The 25567-nt window shown below is 33.4% G+C and overlaps 2 protein-coding genes, 1 long non-coding RNA gene and 1 pseudogene across 3 annotated transcripts; 1 reads left to right on the forward strand and 3 right to left on the reverse strand.

The window, feature by feature from the left end:
- Window positions 1-242: 242 nt before the first annotated feature.
- On the reverse strand, window positions 243-1272 carry LOC132601827 (scarecrow-like transcription factor PAT1; annotated as a pseudogene).
- Window positions 1273-1833: 561 nt separating this feature from the next.
- LOC132602506 (uncharacterized) lies at window positions 1834-5135 on the reverse strand. Its single transcript, XR_009567808.1, has 5 exons — window positions 4856-5135; window positions 3657-3851; window positions 3467-3577; window positions 2761-2826; window positions 1834-2078 (listed from the first exon to the last, which is right to left on the reverse strand). It is a non-coding gene; the product is annotated as an uncharacterized LOC132602506 (long non-coding RNA).
- A 6532-nt stretch (window positions 5136-11667) lies between these two features.
- On the forward strand, window positions 11668-13131 carry LOC132602507 (E3 ubiquitin-protein ligase ATL6-like). The gene has a single exon (XM_060315340.1). The coding sequence runs from the start codon at window positions 11762-11764 to the stop codon at window positions 12884-12886; it is 1125 nt and encodes a 374-aa protein (XP_060171323.1). The 5' UTR covers window positions 11668-11761; the 3' UTR covers window positions 12887-13131.
- Window positions 13132-20501: 7370 nt separating this feature from the next.
- LOC132603995 (cytochrome P450 71A3-like) lies at window positions 20502-23753 on the reverse strand. Its single transcript, XM_060317308.1, has 2 exons — window positions 21767-23753; window positions 20502-21372 (listed from the first exon to the last, which is right to left on the reverse strand). Exons 1-2 carry the CDS (start codon window positions 22646-22648, stop codon window positions 20758-20760), a joined length of 1497 nt encoding a protein of 498 aa, XP_060173291.1. The 5' UTR covers window positions 22649-23753; the 3' UTR covers window positions 20502-20757.
- Window positions 23754-25567: the final 1814 nt, after the last annotated feature.

The following is a 25567-nucleotide window of genomic DNA, read 5'->3' on the forward strand; positions in this document are numbered from 1 at the left end:
ATATTATTTCTTGTTAGGTGTTTGGTTCATTGTACTAAAATTGGATAAACAAGTTAACATTTAAAATGTTTATTTTATTTTTTAAACTAAAATATAATGAGTCTACAATTCAAGGACATGTCAATGGAATTAGTGGCCTAAAGTCAAATTTTAATAAGAGGTCTCATGTATATTCAATAAAACTACCTTCTCCGTGCACTACTTGTGCATCTCGTGCATCTCGTGCATCTCGTGTGCCGCACCTATTTCAAATCACGTCCAGGTAAATTTACTGCAAGTGCTTCGCCGGTTCGGATTCCGAGGTTTTCTAGCTTAACATCGGAACCAGACAAGGCAACACATGAAACTCGAAAGGCACCTTGAAAGTGTTAGCGAGTTTGGAAAGCCTCTAGCCCACAAGATTAAGCCTTCCTCTGCGAGCATCATCAATGCATGTAATGCGAATATGTGGGGGTCCACCAGGACGAGCTGCAAAAGCTAGGATCATAGGCACTCACTCGCTCCCATGAGCAATCTGGAAATCAATGATATGAACTCTATTTTCATCCTTCACTCTGCAATGGCAATATTAGCTGACATGTATCCAAATTTGAAGTAAGGGCACCTCTTGTTAACGACGTGCATATATAGAAGACAAAAGTTCAAAACTTACGGGCTCTTTTCATCTCAAGGATTTTCATATTGAACTTCTTGATGCAACCAACCTTGCAACCCAGTCTAAAATATATGCTCTTAGTCTCTGAATCGGTTTGCCTGATCTGGAAACCACTTGACGCAACCCAGATATCAAAACTTGTGCAGTAAGTAATTCACCAGCGGATATTGCTTTTGCACAAGCAATAAGCACCTGTTTCAAATCATGTCTAGGAAAGGCCTCCATCATTTGCCGCCAGCTATCAATTTCTTGGGAGGCTATACTGCATGCTTGACAAGGAATTCTCATAATTCTCTAGGAAGTCCAAATCAGGTCCCAACATTACCGTTTCTAGTTCCTTTAGCTTGTGCATGAACTCATTCATATCATCTGTAATACAAGATCCACTTATGGGGAAACCTTAGTTAGTCGCAGGGCATTGGTATGTCTGAGATTCTTGATGGCAAATCGAACTTCCATTTGATGAGAAACGGGAGTTGATGGTGAGTGGTAAATTGTCTGAAAGGAGTGATTAGCTCCAAGGCTGCTAGTAATGTTGACTACTAAAAATTCCTGATTTACCTAAGGAATTTACTGAGGACGTCCATCGGTAACCAGGATTTACCGAGGGACGCCATCAGTACTAGGCTTGTAGGTAATTTGACCTTTGGTAAATAATACCGAGGACACTCTCAGCAAATACCGATGGAGACCCTCACACATCCCTCGGTACTTCCCTTCCCTCATATTCATACAAAATTAAATATACCAAGGGACGCCCCTCGGTACTTAAAAAATATATATAATATTGATATATATTTACCGAGGGACATCCATCGATATATTAATGTTAATTAAATTTAAAAATTTAAATACACCGAGGGAAAACCCTCGATCAATATAAATATTTAACAATTATATTTTTCATTTACTGAGGAATGTCCATCAGTAAGGTAAATTCAAAGTACTTTGATATTTGAAAATTAACGAGGGATGTCCCTCGGTAACCTGAAAATCTGAGATTTGCAATTACACTTGTTACCGAGGGACTCTATCGGTAAGTCCCTCAGTATTTCTGGTATTATTTTGGCAAGCAGTACCTATTTTTTACCGCACCACTTGCTATATAAAAGATTTCAATAGAAACAAAAAAAGCCAATAATAGCCATCAAAACAATAATAAAAATACCCTGAAATGATTCAAGCATTAAAATTAAGCCAACAAACATCGTACATATCCAACCAACTTCGACGTTATGCAAACATATATCAAAAGCATCTCACTAGACTTCAAACAATCCAAAATAACAGAAGTCAGAAAAAAAATAACAATTGACACCCAATACTCCATTTCTGCCTCTCGATGCTCTCCATTCTCCTGATCCGTATCGTCTCCATGCTTCTGATCACCTCACCTCTACATCCTCTCCAGATTATATCGATTCTACATGAAAAGTAAACTTTAGAATATAAACAAACGATATAAAAGAAATTCTGAAAAGGGAAAAAAACAATACAAGATAACTTCATTTTACTTGAGTAGCTTTTTAGCAAGCTGCCCAGCCGATGTTCGGATGGGCAGAATCTCCAAGGTTTCAGAATATTTGAATCTTAAACCAAGGTGTCATGCAAGATAAATCTTGTTTTCACTTGTCAACATATATTTTCAAAGCAGGTTTATGTCAATGTGAATAAGACTAATATAAGTATGAAATGTCCAAGCTTCAAAGGTATTAACCTGCAATCTCTTTCTATCTTGCCACATATATTTGCAGAGTCAATAGAAAAGGCCCGTATACATCACAGGTGAAAAAAGTAAGTCTATGAGTATTTCGTGGTATAAGCATGTTATTAGGTAGGTAGAAGAAGTGAACGTCTTGAAATACATAGTTTTGCATCTGTTTTCAATTTGATAGTGCAAAAAGAAACTGAGAAGTGATAATCAGAAAATGTATGCCATTGCAGTTTTGCATTTGATTTCAATTTGAGAAAGTAGGTAAGACTAAGTGACAGTTAACAAATACATTTGTCCTTCAGCAAAGATTAATAGACAAGGTTCATTTTTATGGATCAGGGAGGTAAGAAATGATAGCCAAAATCATCGATAAATGGCAGAAAAGTATTACCAAAAATCAAGCATTGCTCTAATTTGCCTCAACACCAAGACGAGGAGATAATCTAGGAAGTACCTCCTGCACAATACATTCAATGACGATAATTAATATTTCAACATTTCCTAATTTGCTATAAACATTGTTATATAAATGAAAGAATAACTGCACGAAATAAACCAAAAGTTCAGAGGGTAGAGGATGTATAGCCTATGGCAGCTTCAATTCTTTAGAAGAGCTTACAGTTCATACAAGGCTTTGTCATAGCGTGTCCATTTTCAAGTTTTCCCATAGTCTTTTTCTTTTCCTATTCCCTAGCCTTACTAGACACAAGTAATCTTGTCTATTGGAACCAAATAAGCAAAAGCCAAATCACCAGTTTGATAAAATTCTAACATGCCTTAGCTAACGATGCGTGATGCATTAATCAACAAATATCTCAGGTTTTACAGCTGTAATCTCTTGCTATCTTGCCACATATATTTGCAGAGTCGGTAGAAAAGGCCCGTATACATCTCAGGTGAAAAAAGTAAGTCAATGAGTATTTCGTGGTATAAGCATGCTGTTAGGTAAGTATAAGAAGTGAACGTCTTGAAATACACAGTTTTGCATCTATTTTCAATTTGATAGAGCAAAATATAGAAGTAGAGTCTTAACTCTTACCAGGAACTATAAAATAATATTACTAGTCAAATATATTCCAAGTAAGTTTAGAGCTTACATAGGTATCCTCTGCCCATGGCTCGACCCAAACTTCTTTTCCGTCTTCGATTTTCGTATGGGTCTTCTTCCATACCTCATGACGGGTGGGTGGTCTATCAAGAGAAACTTCCTGCAAATGAAATAAACAAAGTTAATGTTGTTTAAGTCATTATTTGTATTTGCTACCATCTAAATGCTGAAACACATACCAATTTTCTCCGAGCAGTCCCCATGGACACTGAACCACAAGGGTGTAATGAGCCACCCTTCTTAGACTTTCGAGTTGCCTTTGTCTTGGCGCTCTTCTTTTGAAACTATGGCGTAGCCCAATATTGATTAAGCTCCTTCCAGTAATCTGCCCCAAGTCAGCCAGGCTTTTGACCCTTTTTTGAGCTCCTCATAGTCTACAAACAAAAGGCTTAATCACATAAAAGGCAGGGAACAACCGGAAAAAGAGGTAAAGGAAATGTTCAATCAACAACAAAACAAAAAATACAAAGATTTCAGGAATTAGAAAACAAACCCCTAAACAGAGACGAGGGTGAAAAAGATCTCAGAGAACAAAACCAACTCATTACGAAAAAACCAGACCAGTTCATCATAGATTTTGAAAGAAAAATTAATAGAATTCTTGGGGTTGGGGGGGAGGGAGAGGAAGGAGAGAAGGGAACCACGACTGGCGGGGGCAACGACGAAAGGGTTATGGTCTTCTTTTTCAGCAGCAGCAGCAATACCGAAGGCAAGAACTCTAACGGAAAGATGCTGAAAATTAAGCAACCACAATTTGCAAATTAAGCAACTACAATTTGCAATAAAATTTATACTTTATGGGTTAATTAATAACACAGTTAGATATCTTAAATATTATGCTGACTATGTTTAGCTGTAAAGTGAATTCCTAAAATTTCATAAACTTAGAAGGATCTCCATAATTTGCAACCAATTCTTCATAATCCAAATGAGGGGGGAAAGTGACATAGTCGTGAATAGACAAAAAATTGGAAATCTTAATTTCAACAAACAAAGATAAGTCCCAAAAAAATGAAAACTTTAGACAGAGACAATATGAAATTTCGATTATATACATTCAGTATAACAAAAAATGCCCTAAAGAACAAAACAGTTTGCATTTCAAACCCAAAAAAAATCAGAAAAAGAACTATGTGATTGGAAACCTTAATTTCCCAAACAAAAAATAAATCACAAAAAGATGCAAACTTAAGACACAAACATCTGAAATTTCACGTATTTACATTAATAAGAAAAATGCCCTAAAAACACGAGAATTAGATATTCAAAATAAAAAGGCAAAAAAGGATTATCTAACACAGTTAAGATCAAATAAATTTCAATTCCGAACAAATCAGATAGAATTTCAGGGTATATTTCGCTATTAGGAAAATTATACCTGGTGTGGATTGATAGAAAGGGGTTTGGGGGAAGATCTAAAGAAAAGCTTCTAAATACCAATTGAATATGTTGCAACTTCAATCTTAGCTTCCCTCTGTTCGTAGTCTTGTCTTTTTTCACTTCTTTTCGTGAAAATGGAATGGATCAGTGAAAAAGAAGAGTGGAAAGGTTTTTGCGGAAAAAGAAGTGGAAAAACCTAAGTTGAAAAGGTTCCCTCTTTCTTTTTGCTGAAATTTTTGGCGCTTTAAGTTTCCCGCTTTTGTTCTTTTCCCTTTTAAGTTTTCTCTCAGTTTTTTTTTTTTTGGCTCTAAGTATATAGCATTAAAAAATATCTTATAATCTTGGAGATAATAAGTAAATAATTTTTTAAAATTTAGTTAATAACCGTAAAATTATGTAGAAAAGTTACGAAAAACTCACTTAAAATATTTTATAATTTAAATCAGAACTGCTTTAGATCGAAAAACCAGTTGAATAAAAATTTAACTTGACAAAATATATTTTATACTCCCTCCGGATCAAAAAAAGAATCCACTTAGCCATTTGCATACCTCTTAAGAAAACACTAACTCCTAGACAAAAATAGGTAATTTGACTAAATTACCGCTAATTAAATAAGCATTGGGATTTGATCATATAACACTTAATAGGGGAAAATATGGAAAAACATGGTTAATTTTTTCTTGATTTAATAAGTGGACTCTTTTTTTTATCTAAAAAAAAAAGACTAAGTGGACTCTTTTTTTTATCTAAAAAAAAAAGACTAAGTGGACTCTTTTTTTTATCCGGATGGAGTATTTGTTAAGAATTTATCCTAAAAGAGTGAAAAATATATTATTATTTTTTTGAAAATGTCAAATCAAGTTTTCTCCAAACACAAAAACTCACTAAGGTCTCATTTGTTTTTATTAAGATTAAGAGGTCAGAATCTGAATGAACATCTGATTATTGAGATTTGCATTAAGAATTATATGTCTAAATCTAAATACACATATGAATACTAAGATGTTGTATTAAGGTCTGAATACCACATTATCAAGAGTTAAGACTTAAGACTGTTTGTTTTCCGACGTCTGAATGTGTAAAATATTCTTTATTTTTAAAAATTAGTATGAAATTTAATACAATACAAAGTTAATCTAATATGTTATTAAAATAAAATTAAAAATATTATATGAAGGTTGGTGGTAGCAATGACTAGTTGTGGTGTTGTGGGTGTCAATTAAAGATGGTGTCGACTAATGGTGGTATTGTGGGTAGTAGCTAGTGGTAATGAATGTCGGTAATAGAAGTTGATGGTAGCGATTGGTGGTGGTGATTGATAGTGATAGCTAATAGTGTTAGTAAATGATGACGGTAATTGACGATATATAGTGGTGAATGATGACGGTGATTAACAATATATAGTGGTGATTGATGGTGGTGATTGTAGGTAGTCATGAACGATGGTTATTGTAGAAACGGTGGTTAGTGGTGGTGATTGTAAACAGTGACTAGTGACAACGTACGTTGATTGTAGTAATTGACAATGGCAGTGGTTGTGAGTAGAGATAGTAGGCGATGATGATAATTGATAATGATGGGGGATGCCGTAGCGGTAGCGATGATTAAAGGGAGGAAGGGGTGAGCTGCCCTCTTTATAGAATTTTTTTAATTGACATGTTAATGATTTAAGACTTTGTTATAGATCTTTAATAATCATTCAGACTCATTAAGTGGTTGTAACATGATAGAATATCACAAATACAATTTCAATTACTATAAATATTGACGTATAGGCTATTCAATAAATAATATTTCTTAAAGATACCAATGATTGACTGTTACTTAGTGTATTTATCAGTTTATAAGTTACAATAATATTACTTAAGAATACCACTAATATACTTCTACCTTTTCCCAGAAAACGTTTTTACTTTATTTGAAAATCAACGTTTGGCCATGAAAATTCCAAGTTATATTTGGAATTTGGAAAACACCTAGAAACATGTTTTTCACTTTTTTCACTTTCAATATATTCAAACAACCAAATATTCTTTGCAAAACTCTAACCAAACACAGCTCCATCTTTAACTCTAACTTCAACTCCAACTTTAAAATTTCAAATAACGTGAAAAATATTTGGTTTTCATGGCCAAATGCCAACTTAGTACAATAAATAAGTGGTACTACTAAATTTTCTTACGGTAAGTCTAGAACGGTAATGTAACTGAAAAAGGAAAAAATAAACCTTTAAGCAATTACCGAGCGACTTATCAATTGACAACTCGCTATTATTTGTTTAATATATATATATATATTAAATACTCAATTTTACATAATTAAATATACCGAGAGACATCCCTCGGTACTTTAAAAAAGAAAACTCAAAATAATTATATCTATTTTATCGAGAGACTCCCTCGGTACATTTTGTTTAATTTCATTTACTTTCTATGAATATACTGATGGTGTCCCTCGGTACAGGAAAAAAGAAATTCAGAATGTTTGTATTTATATTACCGAGGGTCTCTCTCAGAAATTTTAATTGTTTTTTATTATGTACCGAGAGAGTCCCTCGGTATAGTCAAATAAATGTTGACTGTAAAAAAGTCATATAATTTACCGAGGGACGTACCTCGGTATCTCTAAGAAATAATAAAAAAATTAAAATATTTGACTTTTCCGAGGTACACCATGGCAAAGTCCCTCGGAATAGCTACATAGAATTTGTCCCTCGGTAAGCCCACGTAGGTAAATAGCTAATTTTAGTAGTTGCTCAAATGGTTGTCTAAAGTTTGAAACTGAGGCAGACAGTAGGGTTCTGCCTTCTGCATTGGTTGATAGTAAAGATTATTAGACATGGCTTATCTTCGTCGTGATGCTTGCACTGAAAAGATTGTTCCATCCTCGTCTACATGTATGACCTATGTAGTCTGGTACCTATTTGGTGTGCACTTTTATAGGGCATCAAGGGTTATTCATCTGACAAAGCTTCACGGTGCTGCATTGAAGTATTTTAATCTTCACAGAGAGACCAAACTTAGAAGTTGAGCATCATTCAGAATTTGTAAAGGAAAGGACAGTCTCGGCAACACATGACAACCTACATAATAGATGTACATTATATGTTAAAAGATAGATCAGATGAGTATGAAGTCAGAGTAAGGATGAATAGGCGCATAATATTTCAGGTCTATTACGGTCACCTAACGGCTCCAAGTGTTATGCCAATACGTCTACTATGTAACAAAATGCTATATATACTTTAAACCAACATTAAATTTGCCAACTATTATCCCAGTGCATCCTGTGGGCCGAACGTGCATCTCATGTCAATTAGTAAAAATATTTTAAACTCATATATACATTGTTATTAAACATGTGTATGAGGTATACGTCTAAAGTAAAAAGAAAATTTATGCAAGCTAAAATGATGAAGAGTAATCCTATTTCAGCAGACTTGATAGTTAAAACTCAAAATTATTGGACATCGTTTAAACTTGGGATAATTGTTTCTGGGAATATTGTTGTTCATATATAGTAGATTACTACTATGAGCTATTTTCTAGCTTAATTCAATATTTTTTAAAGAAAAAGATCTACTAACATAACTCTACTTTTGTAACTATTGAAAAATGGGTCCTTTAGATTTAGGGGCCTAAAGCACTTGCCTTAGTGGATTGTGTATTAAGCGGACACTGTTACAATTGTACCCTCGGATGCATGACCTTCATTGGTTTCTAGGAAATGATAAAGGTAATTTTGTTCTTTTGGTAATTATCCGTGTATAAGTTCTAATATGAATTAGTTATTCCGTGTTGTCCTATATACTAAAAATAATTGTCTATTTTTACTTGTCCAGTTTAGAAAACTAAGAGATAATTTATCATTTTGCTCATATTTTACCCTTATTATTAATTATTGAGTTGAAAACTTCAAGAAATTGTTTGTGGCTGCATAATTTTTAAAATATGTTTGAATGATTTCAATCATTAGGTAACTTAGTAATAATTAGGAGTGGTGTAGTAAAATTCATTCTATTTGTGGCCCCTTAAGATGTGTGCCAAGTCAATACAAGACAAGTAAAAATGAACGGAAGGAATAGGTTATAAAACATTAAGTCATAGGAGTACATGATTTAAATTAAACCAAACATTGAATAAATTTCTGTATATATGTATTGGAATTGAAAACAACACTACTGTCTGGTTGGCTTAAAATCCAAGGCAAGGATATTTTTCTTAGCTCCCGTTTGGCTATAGATTTTGGGAGCATATTTTGAAAATTTGTTTCAAATCTTTTTTGGCCATAAAATTTGAACAGATTTTGAAAACAAATCTTCAAATCCCAAATTTTTGCTCAAACCTGTTTTTGGGCTAAGATCTATGTTTTAGCTTTTTCAAAACTTTTAAAAACTATCCCAAACTTTTGTATTTTATAAAAAAAGTCCCATCTATTTATGACCTAACTAATTATATCTACCATGTTCCTCCATTAAAGTCGTATCTACCATGTTTCCACAATCAAAACAGTCTCTTCCATAAAGCGAACGAGCTAAGATGTGCCCAAACAGTAGAAGAAGAAACCCTAGGAATTGCTATGCCAACTGTAGAAATCTGTTGCGAAGATAAAAATGGATCTTTGTATTGTAATTTGAATTGTAGTAGATAGTAAGTGTTTTATTAGCAGTTGTTATTAAAATACCATGTTCTGTACAATTTGAGATTAGCAAGTATGTATGTTTTGTATGATTGAGTATTTTGATGGTTTTTAGAACTTATGGGTATAAGTAACGTTTCATGTTTCCCGAAACAAAAAGTGAAATATGTTTTGGAAAATTATGACCAAACACATTTTCAAAACTTGAAAAACTTCACCCAAATTAAGTTTTTCAAATTTTTTTTGGGAATCTATGGTAAAACGCTAGCTTAACATTTGATGTCAAATAATGTGTTGTCCTCGTCAGAGGTGTATGTAGCACCAATAACTTTTTACACGGATCATAAATTTATGTGTAAAATTTTTGTCAAAATTACAATAATTAGTAGATATGAATCCATAACTTTTAAAATATAATGGGTTCAACTAAGAATCTTAACAAATTGAACCCCTAGAATTTAAATCCTGGATCCGCCTCTGATTCTCATAACACTTAAAGATAAAAACTTGAGTTATTAGCCAATCAAATTCAGTAGGTGTTTGGCCATGAAAATCAATATTTTTCACTTTATTTGGATTTTTGAAGTTGGAGTTGAAATTGTGTTTGGTTATAAGTTTTGGTAAATAATATTTGATTATTTGAATATACTGAAAGTGAAAAAAAAAAAAAAGAGTAAAAGTAGAGTTTTGAAATTTCCATGGCCAAATGCGGGCTTTCAAATAAAGCGAAAAAAAATTCCGCAAAAAGTGAAATTTCTCATGGCCAAACGGGTCCTCAATATTGGAACTTTTATTTTCCTATGTGACTAATAACAGCCAACTAACCCCCAGAAACGTCATTATCGTCGAACATCAACTTCTTATCTAAAATTTGTTGCAGAACATTGAGGACCACTAAAAACAGTCTTAAAATATCTATGCTGACTTTCAGGTCCCTTAAAAAATTCAAAGAGGTGATAATTAATATGCTTGCAAACCCATTAAAATAATGTCAACAAAAAGATTAATTAACCTCGATCATGTGGTACTTCCTTTGTTCCGTATATATGAAGGACATTCTCCAAATATATGATGAAATACATAGTGTTTTCTCTAATAACTTAATTAATAAGTTTTTAGATGAGATGACAAGATATTTTAATATGGTATCAGAGTAGGCAGAGATTCTGAGTGCGGTCTCACTGCTATACATAATCAAAAAGAATTTTTACACATGTTTAGCCCGTAAAAAGAAAAATTGAGCCGCATGTGAGGGGGCGTGTCGAAAGACATAATTAACTAAATGGGTGTGCTTCCTCTAAGAGCTTGAATTTTTTTATGAAATGATCACACACTTTAATAGACACCCTTTTATATTTTGAAGATATATGACTTAAAATTTCTCAGTTTTTTTCTTTAATAGTATGGTTTTATAGCGACAAAAATATCACAACATATCTAATATTACAAGTTTCGAAACGCATCTTCTTCTTTTCTTAAACTTCATAACCAATCAAACTAATTCATATATATTGAAAGGAGATATTTTCTAAGAAATTTGGAGGTAAGGGCCTGCTATTTTATGTCATTGATTCCTCCTGTTCCTTGGCATTACGCACGCCTTTCAACCCTAAGCTTCAACTAACGAATATTTATTTGGTACCTCTTCTCTATAGTTTTAAGTGAGGAAGACATATATAACTCCTATCAAAATTTATTTTAAGTACTTTTAATCTTAATTAAGCAAACCTATCCAGTCTCCATAGTCAACCTTATTAATTTTTTCTTTGGGCGGTCACCTATAATAAGTCACAAATACTTCTCCTTCTCCGTAGGGCATTCCCACAAAAAAAAAAGGCATAAAAATTATTGACACACGGAGTGTTTACATCAAATTAATGAATGCACACCATATATTTGGATATACACAATTGTCATTTAAGCATAATTAGTTAATGTAAAATTTTATTTTATAACCTTACTGAACCATGTTAATTTGCATTGATTTGATGTGAATATATATCCAAAAAGAAACGACACCATTCTCCTTTCATCAATTTTATAAGTAAAGTAAAACCACCTCATGTGGCATCTGCCCTTCATATATATATATATATATATATATATATATATATATATATATATATATGTGTGTGTGTTGTACATTTGCCCTTTTCTTGTCCCGCATTCAAAAAGTTCTTCTCCCTCACTTTTTCTCTTGCTCAAGCAACCACTTTAATGCACCTTTTTTTTGCCTTTATCAACTATTCACTACTCCTCTGAAATGAAGCATATACTATGTTTCTTCTTGTGCTTACTTTACATCATGGCAGAAATTGGCACAATTTCAGGGACACAATCTTTAGCTCCATCAACGTTAACACGTCCGATGAACTCAAACCTTGAAATCAGCCCAACGTTCGCGATCATACTTGCTTGCCTCGTATTAGTCTTGATGGCGGTTGTCTTCGTATATATTCGTCGAATGAGCCCTAATTCATTCGACGAATCATTGGGTTTTCATTTCATGCGTCACAGACCTACAGTTTCCCGTGGACTCGATTCCAACATCATTAAAAGTTTCCCAATATTTCGCTATTCCGATGTCAAGGCCCTAAAATTGGGCAAATCCATCCTGGAATGCGCTGTTTGTCTGAATGAATTCGAAGATGAAGAAACTCTCCGTCTTCTTCCGAATTGTTATCATGTTTTTCATCCTGAATGTATAGATGCTTGGCTCGCCTTTCGTACAACTTGCCCTGTCTGCCGAGCGAATCTCAAGAAAAAATTAGGTGAAATAAGAAAATTGGTTCAACAAACCGACATAAATTCGGTTACATCACATCCAGACACCGAAAGGAGCGAAGCAGTACTAGATATTCAGGTGACTGATGTCGGTCCACAAGAGGTAATAAACACATCACCTCAAACATCTATTCATAGTCATAATATTCCAAATTGTAGTCACGCGACAAGTAAAACACCCAATTTTCGACACGTTGCACCAAAATCGACACCTAGAAGACCGAAAATTTTGGGAATGTTTAGTCGATCTCACTCGACGGGTCACTCACTGATTCAACCCGGTCAAAATTACGAGAGGTTTACACTAAGGTTACCAGATGATGTACAAAAGGGATTGGTGGATTTAAGCTTAAATAGGGCATACAATAGTGAAGCCTTATTATCTCTAGAGAGGAGTTCAACCAAAGGGTACCGGTTTGAACCGGATGATGGCCGGTTCAGGAAGTTCCGGTTTTTATCTACTCCGACTTTGTTATCTAAACCCGGTTCATCAAACCATTCGTTGAAGTCAGTTAAGTCGCCGTTAAGTTTGTTTTGTGGAACGGAGAAAGATGATACAGGAGAAAGGTCTTTTACTTATTTAAGATCTAATGCTTCTAGTTAGGTAGTACTTAATTTTCCATCTTTCTCACTTTTCTTTTACTTTATATTTAGCCAAAGATTCTTTATCATATAATTAATATATTGTATATAGTGAGTGATTGGATATACATAGTTGAAGCATCACAATATAAACTATTCCGCCTCTGCTTACACTTCAAGACAAGTGCTACGACTAGTTCATTTTTTATTTGGCTCAGATATTTTTCACCCCAGATATTTCATTGAAGGATTCATTTATCAAATTAATTATACCTCTAATCCACTCAGTACATGTACTCTAATAAATTACTGTAATATATCCTTGCCTTTTGCTTTCTAGAAATTGTACAAAAAAATATAGTTGGAAAAAGCTCCTGTTTAGGCATCCTCGCAAATACGGTGCCCTTCTTTTGTTCTTTCTTTTGTAATGGAACCCAGTATGCAGTATAAGCTGATTATATCTCATTTTAAATATTTTAGAATCCCACCCAAACCTGGGAAGTGGATGATATTCTACAAAGATCTTTTTTACAAAATATAAACTTATGAGTCGACTTTTACATTTAAAATATTTGAAATCTTGGTTTGGAATCCCAAATCCTAACTTTTGGTGAATTTGAGATTTGAAATCATGATATGAAGTTGAAGTTAAAATTTTGTGCAAATTTCATAAACAAACGCTGATATAAAGTCAAAATATATATGAAATCATGATTTCATATCGCTTGGCCAAACGCCTACTAAATTTTTTTATCAAGAAGTACAATAAGAACACGAGGCATAGAGTAGTTTGAGGTATAGCTGCGTTGCTCTATTTTTTTATAGCGCGATTTTTATATCAATAAATAAAAAATTACAAAGCTGAGGGTAGCAAAAGCTCAACCCTCCATTCCAGTTTGCAGCTGCTGACAAAATAAATCATTTTTCTCTTACTAAGTATACTGTTTTAGAGATAACCGCACATGCATCTAGGGGTGTACAAAGCAAACCGATAAACCGCACCAAACTGATAATTCGAATCAAATCGAGAAAAAAATTTGACTAGTGATTTGGTTTGACTTGATTTGGTTTTAAAAAGAAAAACCCGAACACTATTGGTTTTGTTTGGTTTTAACTAAAAAATGTCAAACCGAATCAAACCAACCCGAAGTTACATTTGTAAAATTTCAAACATATTTTATACATAAAAATATTTATTTATAATGTAATTTATAAATGTTTCTTTAACTTTGTCATAACTTTTTATCTTTTAACATATTATTTTAAGCTTGGAATTAGAATTTTGAATGGTCCAATAAATTTTATAGCCCAATGATATTAGTAACTCAAATAAAACTCAACAAAAATCAAATCAATATTAATGCTAACAAAAGTAATTCATATCTAACACTGGAATGACAGTAATGTTGATATCTATTCTTTAGTTTTATATTAGTTTAGAAAGTGAAAAAATACATAACTTAATTTTATTTTTTTCTTTAATATCTAGTCATATAATTAATACATATTAGCCGTACTTATTTTAGCACGACTTAGTACTTTTAGATTATGATCATTTTCTACATGCCTTGTAAATTAGTCGTATTTATTGTAGCATGACTTAATACTTTTAGATTATGATCATTTTATTTTATGCAATTTCATTAATTTTTTTCGTTGAATATTTTTGTACAATTTCATTTCTCATCTCACGTTTTGTGTTATTTTCTTAATAAATATCTTAGTTAGATAGTCGTATCTTACTAGGACTCAAAAAATATTTGAAGTACAAGTTATATGTTTTGTATGAAGACTTTATCGGAAAAAAACCCTAACAAAACCGAGAAAACTCGACTTTTATTGGTTTGGTTTGGTCTTTAAAAAACCCGAACCAACCCGGTCCATGTACACCCCCTACATGCATCCCTTATTTTTACACATTGACATCTACTGTTTCAATCCATATGTAATGATGACGAAATGGAGAGGGTAGGTATTTAGAACAATCTAAAGAAATTTAAAACGTTGAAAGAAAAATTATGTTATTAAAATAACTTGAATAGTTATAATAGTAAATGCGCATGATATTATCTCAAAAAAAAAAAAAAAAAAAAAAAGCGCATGATCAAAGTTTGCAAATAAGGCACGAAAGCGAAGGTACAAAAAATGGATGATGCTAAAAAGTCCATGAAAATGAGTTTATAATGTGAGACATCATAAATCGACTATTTCATTCGCATTCTAGTTTAAATGTATATATCTAGTTGGAAAGCACCACTTGCAATTTATAAATCAAATTTAATTGATTTATTCGCCTCCTAATCTGGTATTGATAAGTGATAACAATGTCTAGCACTGATGAACGAATATCTGAGAAAGTCAATTCTTGTACCCACTTCAGGTGATTGTTAAATGGAAAGTAGTCACTTGGTTCATAATTAATAACAAATCTCAGAATCTTATCCACAAATAAATATAAATCAAGTGCTTCCTATACCTAACACTAGGATAATAAAATCTTTTGCTACTTTTAGTTGGGGATTTTTTCACAACATATCAGCCTACCATTCGCAATAAGAAAAATAACCCTGATCTTCATATTAACGTATTTTAGCCAATATATTATGTAAAATAAACATATACCGCCATTGTATAATATCGGTATCCACTAGTTGTATATGCCCTGTACGATATTGAATAACTTTCACCTTCACGGGAATCTTTTTTTTTTTTTTTTTTTTTGGGAATTGAGTGGATTCAATATTCAATTTTTATTTTTTTTAGAAACAATATAAAAGAGTATTATTTACTATATTAAGAAGATATTTGAAAATAAAATGCAGTTAGGAAATATTATTTGACTTTCTTAAAAAATGATTGTTCACATCCTTATTTAGATTATAAAATATTTTCTAGAACAATCAAATCGAATGAATTTTATTTGAGTTTGAGTTGAAGAATAAATTCATCAATTTTTTTATATCAACAACCTTTATTCAGCTGGGAAGTCACATGATTGAAATGTAAAAACAGTTTAATGGGCCTCCTAAGTCACATGCCTTGGGCTTTTATGAGAACATTTTCTGACTGTTATGTATTGGGCCCATCTTCGATCAGTCTACATATTTTTCATTTTCTTGCGCGGATTGTCCGTCAAAGGCTGGTCTTTAATTTTTGATCTTTGCTTAAAAAAGTGGTCGAAAATACCTTGAGGTTCAAGGTTGAAACCCCGCTCAGTAAAAAAAAAAAATCGCAAGGCAAAGCTAGGCTTCGGAAAATTCTTCCTTATAAGGTAGAATTTTAAGGCACATTCTGCCTTAAAGCAAAAGTTTGCCTTGCGAAATTTTGCTAGATTTTTTTTTTTTTTAACTCTGCTGGAATTCTACAAAATTTAGTCCTCCTTATAGGCCTAATTTTGCTACGAAATTCTGCCTTGCGATTTTTTTTTGATTGAGCTGGGGTTCAAACCCAAAATCTCGGGGTATTTTAGGCGAAAGACAAAAATTAAAGACCAGCAATTTGAGGGGCAAAAATTAAAGACCACCCCCGAATAAGGGCAATCGTGCAAATTGCCCCATTTTTCTGCCACTTTTTTTGCTCGAATTGTCCTTCAAAGGGGCTGGTCTTTAATTTTTGCCCTTCGCTTAAAAAAGTGGCCGAAAATACCTCGAGGTTCTGAGTTAGAACCCCCGCTCAGTAAAAAAATAAAATCACAAGGCAAGGCTTCGCGAAAATTCTGCACAATTTAGTTATGCCTTAAGGCAAAGGTAGAATTTGCCTTGCGAAATTTTGTAAGACATTTTATTTTAATCTGCAAAGATTCTACAGAAGTTAGGCCTAATTTGCTACGAAATTCTGTCTTGTGAATGTTTTTTTTTATACTCTGCTAGGGTTCAAACCCAGAATCTCAGGGGTATTTTCAGCCATTTAAAGTGCCTAAGGGCAAAATTTTAAAACCAGCAATTTGAGGTGCAAAAATTAAAGACCACCCCCGAATAAGGGCATTTGTGTGAATGACCCTTTTTCTGCACGGATTGAACGCACTGGTCTCTAGCTTTTCCCCTCAAATATCTGGTCTTTAATTTTTGCTCCTGCGTCTCATTTAATGAAAATTTGTGGGAAAAATATTTTTATCTATGATAAGGCACTGGTCTACGAAACCAGAGATTCAGGGTTCGAACCCAACTGAGTCGAATTTTTTTGTTGTTGTTGCAAGGCATAAGTTTAGAGAACTTTTGTCTTGTCCGGCATAATTCTATAGAAATGAAGTTATGTAGCATAGATTGTGTAGTAACTAATTCACTCGGCATAAGTTTAGAGAACTTTTCTGTAGGAATTAAGTTATGTAAGGCATAACTTGTATTATATTATGTTGCGAAAATATAAACTTATGCCGGTCAAATTACGCACTATGCAACTTATGCCGGATAATTTAATTCCTACAGAACTTATGCCTTGCGAAATTAGGTTATAGATAAGGGTAGGCCGTCTTTTTTTTTTTTTTTTTTTTTGTATTTTCGGTGTCAGGAGTATTTTCGGCTACTTTTTTGTTACTTAAAGTGCCGAAGGACAAAAATTAAAGACCAGTGATGTGAGGTGTAAAAATTAAATACCACCCCAAGATCAGGGGCAGATCTATGTAGTAGCGTGGGAATGCCACGCCACCCGGACACCTCGGTTGAAACTAGGTATATATATGTAATATGTATAAGCAAAGGTATAAAATCTAATTGTGGCACCCGGAGCAACAATGTAGTCCATGGTGCCACTAGTTAGGTGCTTGGTTTTCCACCCCAGTGACACCAGTTCGACTCCCTGCTACTACAATTTTTAAAACATTTTACTTTCGTCACTTGCGCCAACTTGATAACTAATTGTAATAACACTCCCTAACATTTTTTCTTTTACTAATTTTCATTGGCTTTCTTTTTTCTTCCTTTTTTTTCCTCACATGAACTTGGTAATATACTTAATAAATGAATAAGTCTTTATTTATTTTCTCTGGACTCATACCATTTTTCTTTATTTTTATTTTAAGCATAAAATATTACTCAGTAGTAAAATAGTAAATAGTTTTCTTCTTCCAAAAAACACTTCCTCTTCTCCCAAATCTTCTCCTCTCTTAGTCACAATTTTAATCATTTTCTGCTGCCCCAACTTTCTTCCGTTGTTGTTTCTTATCTTTAATTTTACATGTTATTTTATTTTATTTAAATGGTTTAACAAAATGCAAAAGAAAATTGTATACATATGTTGAGTCTTGGTTCATGCTGATTTAAAAAAGAAATTTTCTTTATGTGATACTAAGTCCGCATCGTGGTACCTTTCGGATTTTGAGATTCAATGAGTCTTATTTTGACCGCAATGTTTTCACGTATCTTTCAAATATTTCGAATTATCAATTATATTGACTAATAGTACTTTTTACATGGTTTTCAAATACATAAATTTCATTTTAAAAAACTTAAAGATTTAATGTCTGAATTCATGGTCAAAATAAAAAGATTTGATTCTTGAAATGTGAATTGTGTCACATAAATTGGGACAGATGCAGTCGAAAGTATGCTTTTAAGCTTGAGTGAGCGTGTTTTTTTAATATAATATTTTGAAAAATATTTGTCTATGTAAATTGAAAAGACAATAACCCGAACCGCAATCCAAAATTGAATACACCGATCAAATGCTTACTCTATTTGGACCTTGTAAATTGCAATATTTATAGCAGAGTGGCACCCAGAACCTCCAAATTCTAGATCCGCCTCCCAAGATAGGGGTATTCGTGCGAATGGCCCATTTTTGGACTGATTGCTGGTTTGGGTGCATTTATGTCAAAACAAATTTTGGTTCACCTTCTCTAATACTGAATTCTCATATGCAGAAAATTCTGTTTCTTCTTTGCTATCTGGGGTTGTTGGGGCTTACTTTCTAGCTTCAAAAGGGAGTGGAGACTAGGTTATATATGGGGTTATATGCACATTTGCCCCTATTTTGGGCTGGTTTTAATTTTTTTTCCTCGAGTCAAATTACTTTTTTGCGGACATAAATTTATATTTTCGCATCATAATATCTCAAGTTATGTTTCGCGCCCTTTAAAGGATTAACGCCCACTAGGTATAAGTTTTATCTTGAAAGCTAAAAATAAAGACCAGCCCATTTGAAGGACAAATTGTGCAATTTCTTCATTATATATAGGCGTTGATGCAACTTGATGAGCCGAAAGGTTATCATAAGTTAGTAGAATAGCGTCTACTTCTCACTTTTCAAATTGATTTTTCAAAAATTGCCGCAGTCAAGGAATTTTGAATTACACAAGTGAAATTTCAGGACAACCTAAGAGTTAAGAACAATGATTATTTTTCAATGACGTGAACAAAAAGTGGTTATTTCTGAATTTTTACACACTGAGTTTAGGAATTGACGGGCAGAGTTTCTCACAAAATGAACCTTACCTTGAAAACACACCTAAAATATAAGGTTCTTGCTTGTTTCCCTTACTCCTACTTTTTTCTCTGTGGGATAAAGACAAATTTTTATTTTTTTTACAAAATAATAGAATAAGAAATAATGAGAGAGCTAAATAAGCTTGTCGTAGTCAACTCTACAGTATGCCATGCATTTAGAGGCCCAAAAAATTAAAGAATTAAATCTCCACTGACCATTGAGCTTATAGAAAAGTCCGTGCATTTTGATGACCATGCATTGAAAATTTTATATATTAGGAAAAATTATATACAATTAATTAAAAAAAACTGTAATTAAGGACCTTGCTCAGATCTACTCCATTCAATTGTATCCTTTTATTGTCTACTTAGACATACTTTTGCAATATATTTTTGTTCGAAATAATATTTTCCACATTTTGAAAATAAAATAGAAATATTCAAATGCATTTTATAATTGAATAATGGTTTAAGGGGTGTTATGTCCTGAAATGGATTGTTTTACTTTTTTGGAACTATAGGCATAGTTTGATGACCTTATTGTTCGAAAAATCTCAAAAGTTACTTTAGTGGGACTTTTCTACAAGTTCAATGACCATTTGAGGAATTGACTCTTTCCATAATTAGTATGGTTATTAGGAGCATTTTCTCCATAAAATAATCAGATTAATTTGAATAATAATTCTTGCTAAATAACTTAATTACTTATGACCAATAAACAGGAACTAACTTGACGCTGCTAACTAAATTATGGACAAAAGTACTGTAATTTGATCACAAGTCAACAATCCCCCTCTTGAATCAAAATTGCACCATCCAAGCCAGACCAAAGACATACATTTGACCATGTAGAGCTCATTCTAGTTATTATGTCCGCTCTATCCATTAAAATTCTGTGAACTTACTTCTTGGAGTTTGTTCTGTTATGGCTTTTAGTCAGTTGAATAAGCATAAACACCTTATTCAGCTGGAGAAATTTTTTATGTTGTTTCTTTTATTACCCTTTTTGGCTTTATAGCTGTTATGTTATTGTCATATGATGCACCTATATAGTACTACTAATGATCATTGTCTTTTCTTATGTTAGCATTAAGACTATACTTTAAACAAATTGAATAATCTGAATGTTTTGGAATTGAAACAATCAACCAATTAAATTGTCTCATTAACTCAATGATGGTTAAAGAAAAAGGCAAGTAGCAGGAGAGAATTGTCACTACTAGAAACAGAAGCTTCTCCCATCGATATTCAGTGGGAAATTTGTATTATAAAACATGACTTTCCCACCTTATTCCCATCGAACCAGCTCACAGGAAAACGGCATGATGCAAAATAGGTTCCCATTGAAACGCTAAGAAACTTCTTAATTTTTCCGTGTGAAAATACTACTATTTAGGTTTTCCCACAGACATTTATTGGTAAATAGCAACTGAACATTTTTTCAATGGGAAAATAGAGATTTTTAAGTAGTGTGCTAGCTAGAGCATGGAGTAGCCAGTGCCAACAAAGGTGATTTCCTGTGAACAGTGAGTCCAGCAGGAGCTTCAGTCATATCCAAATCCTTCCCTTTAATCTCGCCTGGTAACGCGAGACGGAACTTGTGCACAAGTCTTGCTATTGCTATCTCATTTACTGCAATGGCGAAACTACTTCCAGGGCAGCCCCTTCGCCCAGCCCCAAATGGAATCAACTCGAAGTGTGATCCTCTGAAATCTATAGCACTATCCAAGAACCTTTCTGGTCGGAACTCATCTGGATTTTCCCACAGCAATGGATCTCTTCCTATTGCCCAAGCATTCACAATTACTTGTGTTCCAGCTTCTATATGGTATCCGTTTAGTCTTACATCTTGGTTTGATTCTCGAGGAACTAGTAATGGTGCTGGTGGATGAAGCCTGAGTCTTTCTTTTATAACTGCTGTTAAGTAATGTAGGTTTCCTAGATCATCCTCAGTTATCTCTGGTTTTCCGTTGCCAACTCCTCTCACGTCATTCTGCAATTTTTCCATAGCTTTTGGATGCCTCAAAAGCTCTGTCATTGTCCACTCTAAGGTTGTATATGTTGTCTCCGTACCAGCACCAAACATATCCTACATATTTGAAACAAGAACAAAACACACTATTATGTTCACTCTATCCTTTTTTACTTCCATGTTGTGTTTCCAATATTTGAACTACAGCTAATATATACTCTCTCCGTCCCAATTTAAGTGTCTTAGTTTCCTTTTTGGTCTGTTCCAAAAAGAGTGTCTCTTTGTATGTTTAGTAATTTGGCAATTTAAACATCATATATGGCAAGTTTAAAACCACAAGATTCAAAGGACACTTTAGTATATTATACACATCTTTAATATAGGACCATAAGATACAAAAGTCTCTTTTTATTCCTTAAACTTTGTGTCCAGTCAAACTAAGACACTTAAATTGGAATGGAGTGAGTACTATTCATAAGAAAGAGTTTTTGAGAAAGCATGTGAAGCTTACCACGATGAGGGCTTTCACTGAATCTCTTTGAAGAGGGAAATCAGTCACGTTTCGTTTTTGAATTTCAAGCAAAACGTCCACCAAGTCTTTAGCTTCTCCAACACGGAGTTCTCCTTTATTTCTCGTCATGTGTTCTTCAAGCACGTCTTCCATAAAATTATCCAACTCCTGCGCTACTTCCTCGATTTTACGGTCCAAACCATTGATCTTGTTCACCCAAGAAAGCCATGGAATATAGTCATCAATATTAACTGTACCTAATAGTTCAGCAAGTCTTGCTAGCACGATCTTAGTATCCCCTTCATCATACCTCCTCCCTGAGGCCACTCTACTAATCACATTATTAGTCAGGGAACTAAACATATCTCTCAAATCTATCAAAGAATTGCCCGCTTGTTTGATTTTTTGGATCATCTTTGATGTTTCTTCTTCTCTAACATCGCGAAATGATCGAACCATTTTGTTGCTAAGAAGATGAAGCACAGAAATGCTTCTTACTTGCTTCCAATATTCACCAAAGGGACAAAAGGCAACATCTTTGGAGCCATAGAGGACTCTATCACAGATGCTAGATTTAGGTCTATTTGAGAACACCAGATCGTGTGTTTTCAAGATATCGCGAGCAGCATCAACCGAAGAGGCAATGAGAACTGGCCTACTGCCAAAGTGAAGCAACATCAATGGACCATATTGCTTCGCTAGTTTCTGGAGAGATCGGTGTGGAAGCGATCCTAGTTGGTGGAGATGTCCTATAATTGGAAGCTTTGGTGGAGATGGTGGTAATTTCTTTTTGTTATGTGAAGTACTAGCAAATAACCATTGATGAAGGAAGAGAACAAAAATAAATAGGAGAAATACAAATGAACACCATTTTAAATCCATTTGTTTCAGTGAGGTGGTTACCAAATGCTAGACTCTTGTAGGAACTTTGTTTAACATACATATCAATATATATACTACAAACTTCAAGATTTTATTAGCGTATCTAGCAAAACCTTTTGTAATTAAGTTAGATTTTGTTGAGGTTAGATTTTCTTAAACATATCTAGGGAAACTTTGTTTAGGTTATATTTTCTTTCACCAAACTCACTTTGGCTGATAAGGCCAAGGGCGAATTTATGTGTCATTTTGGGGCACATGAACCCATGGCCTTTTCGTAAAAACTAGATATTTTATGTACATATTTTCTAAAATTGATCTAATATTACCTGCTGACACCAATGCTATAAAAGGCTAAATGGTAAATGAATACCAGGGTAAACCCATTTGTTTCAATGAGGTGTTTACTAAATGCTAGACTCATGTAGGAACTTTGTTTAACATACATATCAATATATATACTACTACAAGCTTCAAGATTTTGTTTAGCGTATCTACAAAGACCTTTTCTAAGTTAGATTTAGATTTTGTTGTAGTTAGATTTTCTTAAACATATCTAGGGAAACTTAGTTTTATATTTTCTTTCACTTTGAAAGCGCCCCTAAACTCGCATTGGCCGATAAGACAAAGAAGCTTTAAACACAATGCTCACATTTTGGATCCGAAATATAATATATTAAATCTTGCCTTTCTTGAAAGCTAAGAGAGCATGTTTGGCCAAAATTTTAAAAATTTCTTATTTTGAAAAACACTTTTATCAAAATAGATTTTCACGTTTTTTTTTTTTGGGCGCCCCTGATAGCAGAACATCAGACTCTATAATTTCCAGCTTTCTGAATCTCATATGCGTGGCTAATTTTGAGATGAATTTGATTGTTCTTACTTCTTACAATTAAGATCAAATGTCACTGAAAACATGAAACAACATTAAGCGTACCAAATGATGTTAAATTAACTCAACCTCGAGCAATTATATAAACATTGAATGTTTAAAAAACTATTCCCTCTGTCCCAATTAATGTGATACTTTTCGTTTCCCGAGATTCAAACTGCACGAACTTTGACCAGTATTTTAAGATGTATTTTTTCACCAAATTGATATGAGAAAATTTCCAACTTGTATAGTACTTTTGATGTAGTTTTAAATATATAAACTTTAATCTTAAAACATTGAGTTAATCTAATTCAATTTAGTTTCAAAATTTAGTCAAATTGAATTTCTAAAAATGAAAGGTATCACATAAATTGGGAAGGAGGGAGTATGTAAATTCAACTTATCTGAATGGAACATGTAATAGAAAATCTAGTACCAATTTGGCGTCTGAGATAGATTTGGACACACCATATATGAAATAAATAGCAGAGCTTTGGCTTCAGCCAATTAAGTTAATATTAGAGGGACACCCCACCCCCTGCTTGGCTAGAGCAACCTTTAGAACAACCATCTATATTCAGCTTAAATTCACACATTGCGGGGGGTCAAATTCGCTTATAGTGTCAAATATTTCACAAAACAACTCAAGAAATTGTTGCTTGAACAAATGTGGGGCTCACCATCTCCGGTGTATGTGAATACATGTAAATGGGAGAGGTACGAGCCTATTGACTTGATGGATGAAAACATAATCTTGTTATATGAAATAGTAATTTTTTTTTTTTTGAAAGATGCTCAAACTGGTAGACATAATTATTTTAAATATAATTATATGTTGAACTTTCTGCTGAAAACGGTTCAACTAAACTCCTACTGCACCGTGTGTCTTCGTCCACCTTAAGTCCCTAGATCTTGTCTCTACTATTTAACATTGCTATAGCCTATACTGCTGCTCGTTTTAAAACCTGTTGAACAATGTAAATGATTGTATATCAAGTATACTCAAACTGTATATCAGTGCAGTTAGGCTAGTTAGTTAGTTAGTTAGTGTAGGGCAGTTAGGTAAATACAGCTGTCAAGCCCCTTAATCTCGGGTAGTTAGTTGGTAATGATTGATGATTAGTTAGGATCAATATGTTATATACATAGCATCACAGATTGTATGAATTAACACTTTCAATGAATGAGTACATTCTTTCTTCTTCCCTTTCACTCAATCTGTCTTCTACTGCATAACTGTTTCTTCTTTCTTCAAGATTTCTTCATGAACTATCATGGAGTTTGATTAATTTCATGGTATTAGAGCATAGACTCGTGAATTAAGAGTCATTCATTTCGATCTTTGTTTACAAAGATTCACTGATTTCTGCTAAAAGTAAATTCTGTACAATTCTATTTTTGGTTCAATTCGATTTCTTCTAATTGATCTTCTGTCAAAAGTTTCTTCTATTTTATTGAGTAAATTTTTACAATGACAAACAACTCGAACAATACTGAAAGAACCACCGAAAATCTTGTTAATGGTGGAAATACTCAACAGCAACAATCAGAAGTTACAACTGGACAGGCTTCTGGCACCGCACAGCCAGTTGAGCACAAGCACCCTCTCTTTCTTCATTCGAATGATGTAAGTAGCATTTCCTTAATCTCTATCCAATTAACTGGTACTGAAAACTATTCTCTATGGAGTAGATCAATGAGGCTTGCTTTACTAGGTATAAATAAGTTTGGTTTAGTAGATGGCACTTGTAAAAAGGAAAAATATGGTGCAAATTTATGGGATCAATGGGAGAGGGTAATTGCTATTATGTTGTCTTGGATCATGAATGCAGTGTCTAGTAGTCTCCCTAATGGAGTTGTGTATGCTTCTAATGCATGGGCTGTATGGGAAGATTGAAAGAAAGGTTTGATGAAGTAAGTGGTTCAAGAATATTTAGTTTGCATCAAGAAATTGCTACTTTAACACAAGGGACAAGTTCAGTTTCTGTGTACTTCACAAAACTGAAGCATTTGTAGAATGAATTTAAAGCTTTAGTCCCTTCTCCTGG

The sequence above is a fragment of the Lycium barbarum genome, chromosome 7, assembly GCF_019175385.1.
Source record: "Lycium barbarum isolate Lr01 chromosome 7, ASM1917538v2, whole genome shotgun sequence".
Taxonomy (NCBI): Eukaryota; Viridiplantae; Streptophyta; class Magnoliopsida; order Solanales; family Solanaceae; genus Lycium; species Lycium barbarum.

Bases quoted from the DNA above. Each gene is read 5' to 3' on its own strand.
- LOC132603995 (XM_060317308.1), bottom strand. From the start codon at position 22,648: ATGGATTTAAAATGGTGTTCATTTGTATTTCTCCTATTTATTTTTGTT. The intron at 21,373-21,766 runs GTAAGCTTCACA...TCAAATATGTAG, and splicing joins CAGTGAAAGCCCTCATCGTG to GATATGTTTGGTGCTGGTAC.
- LOC132602507 (XM_060315340.1), top strand. From the start codon at position 11,762: ATGAAGCATATACTATGTTTCTTCTTGTGCTTACTTTACATCATGGCA.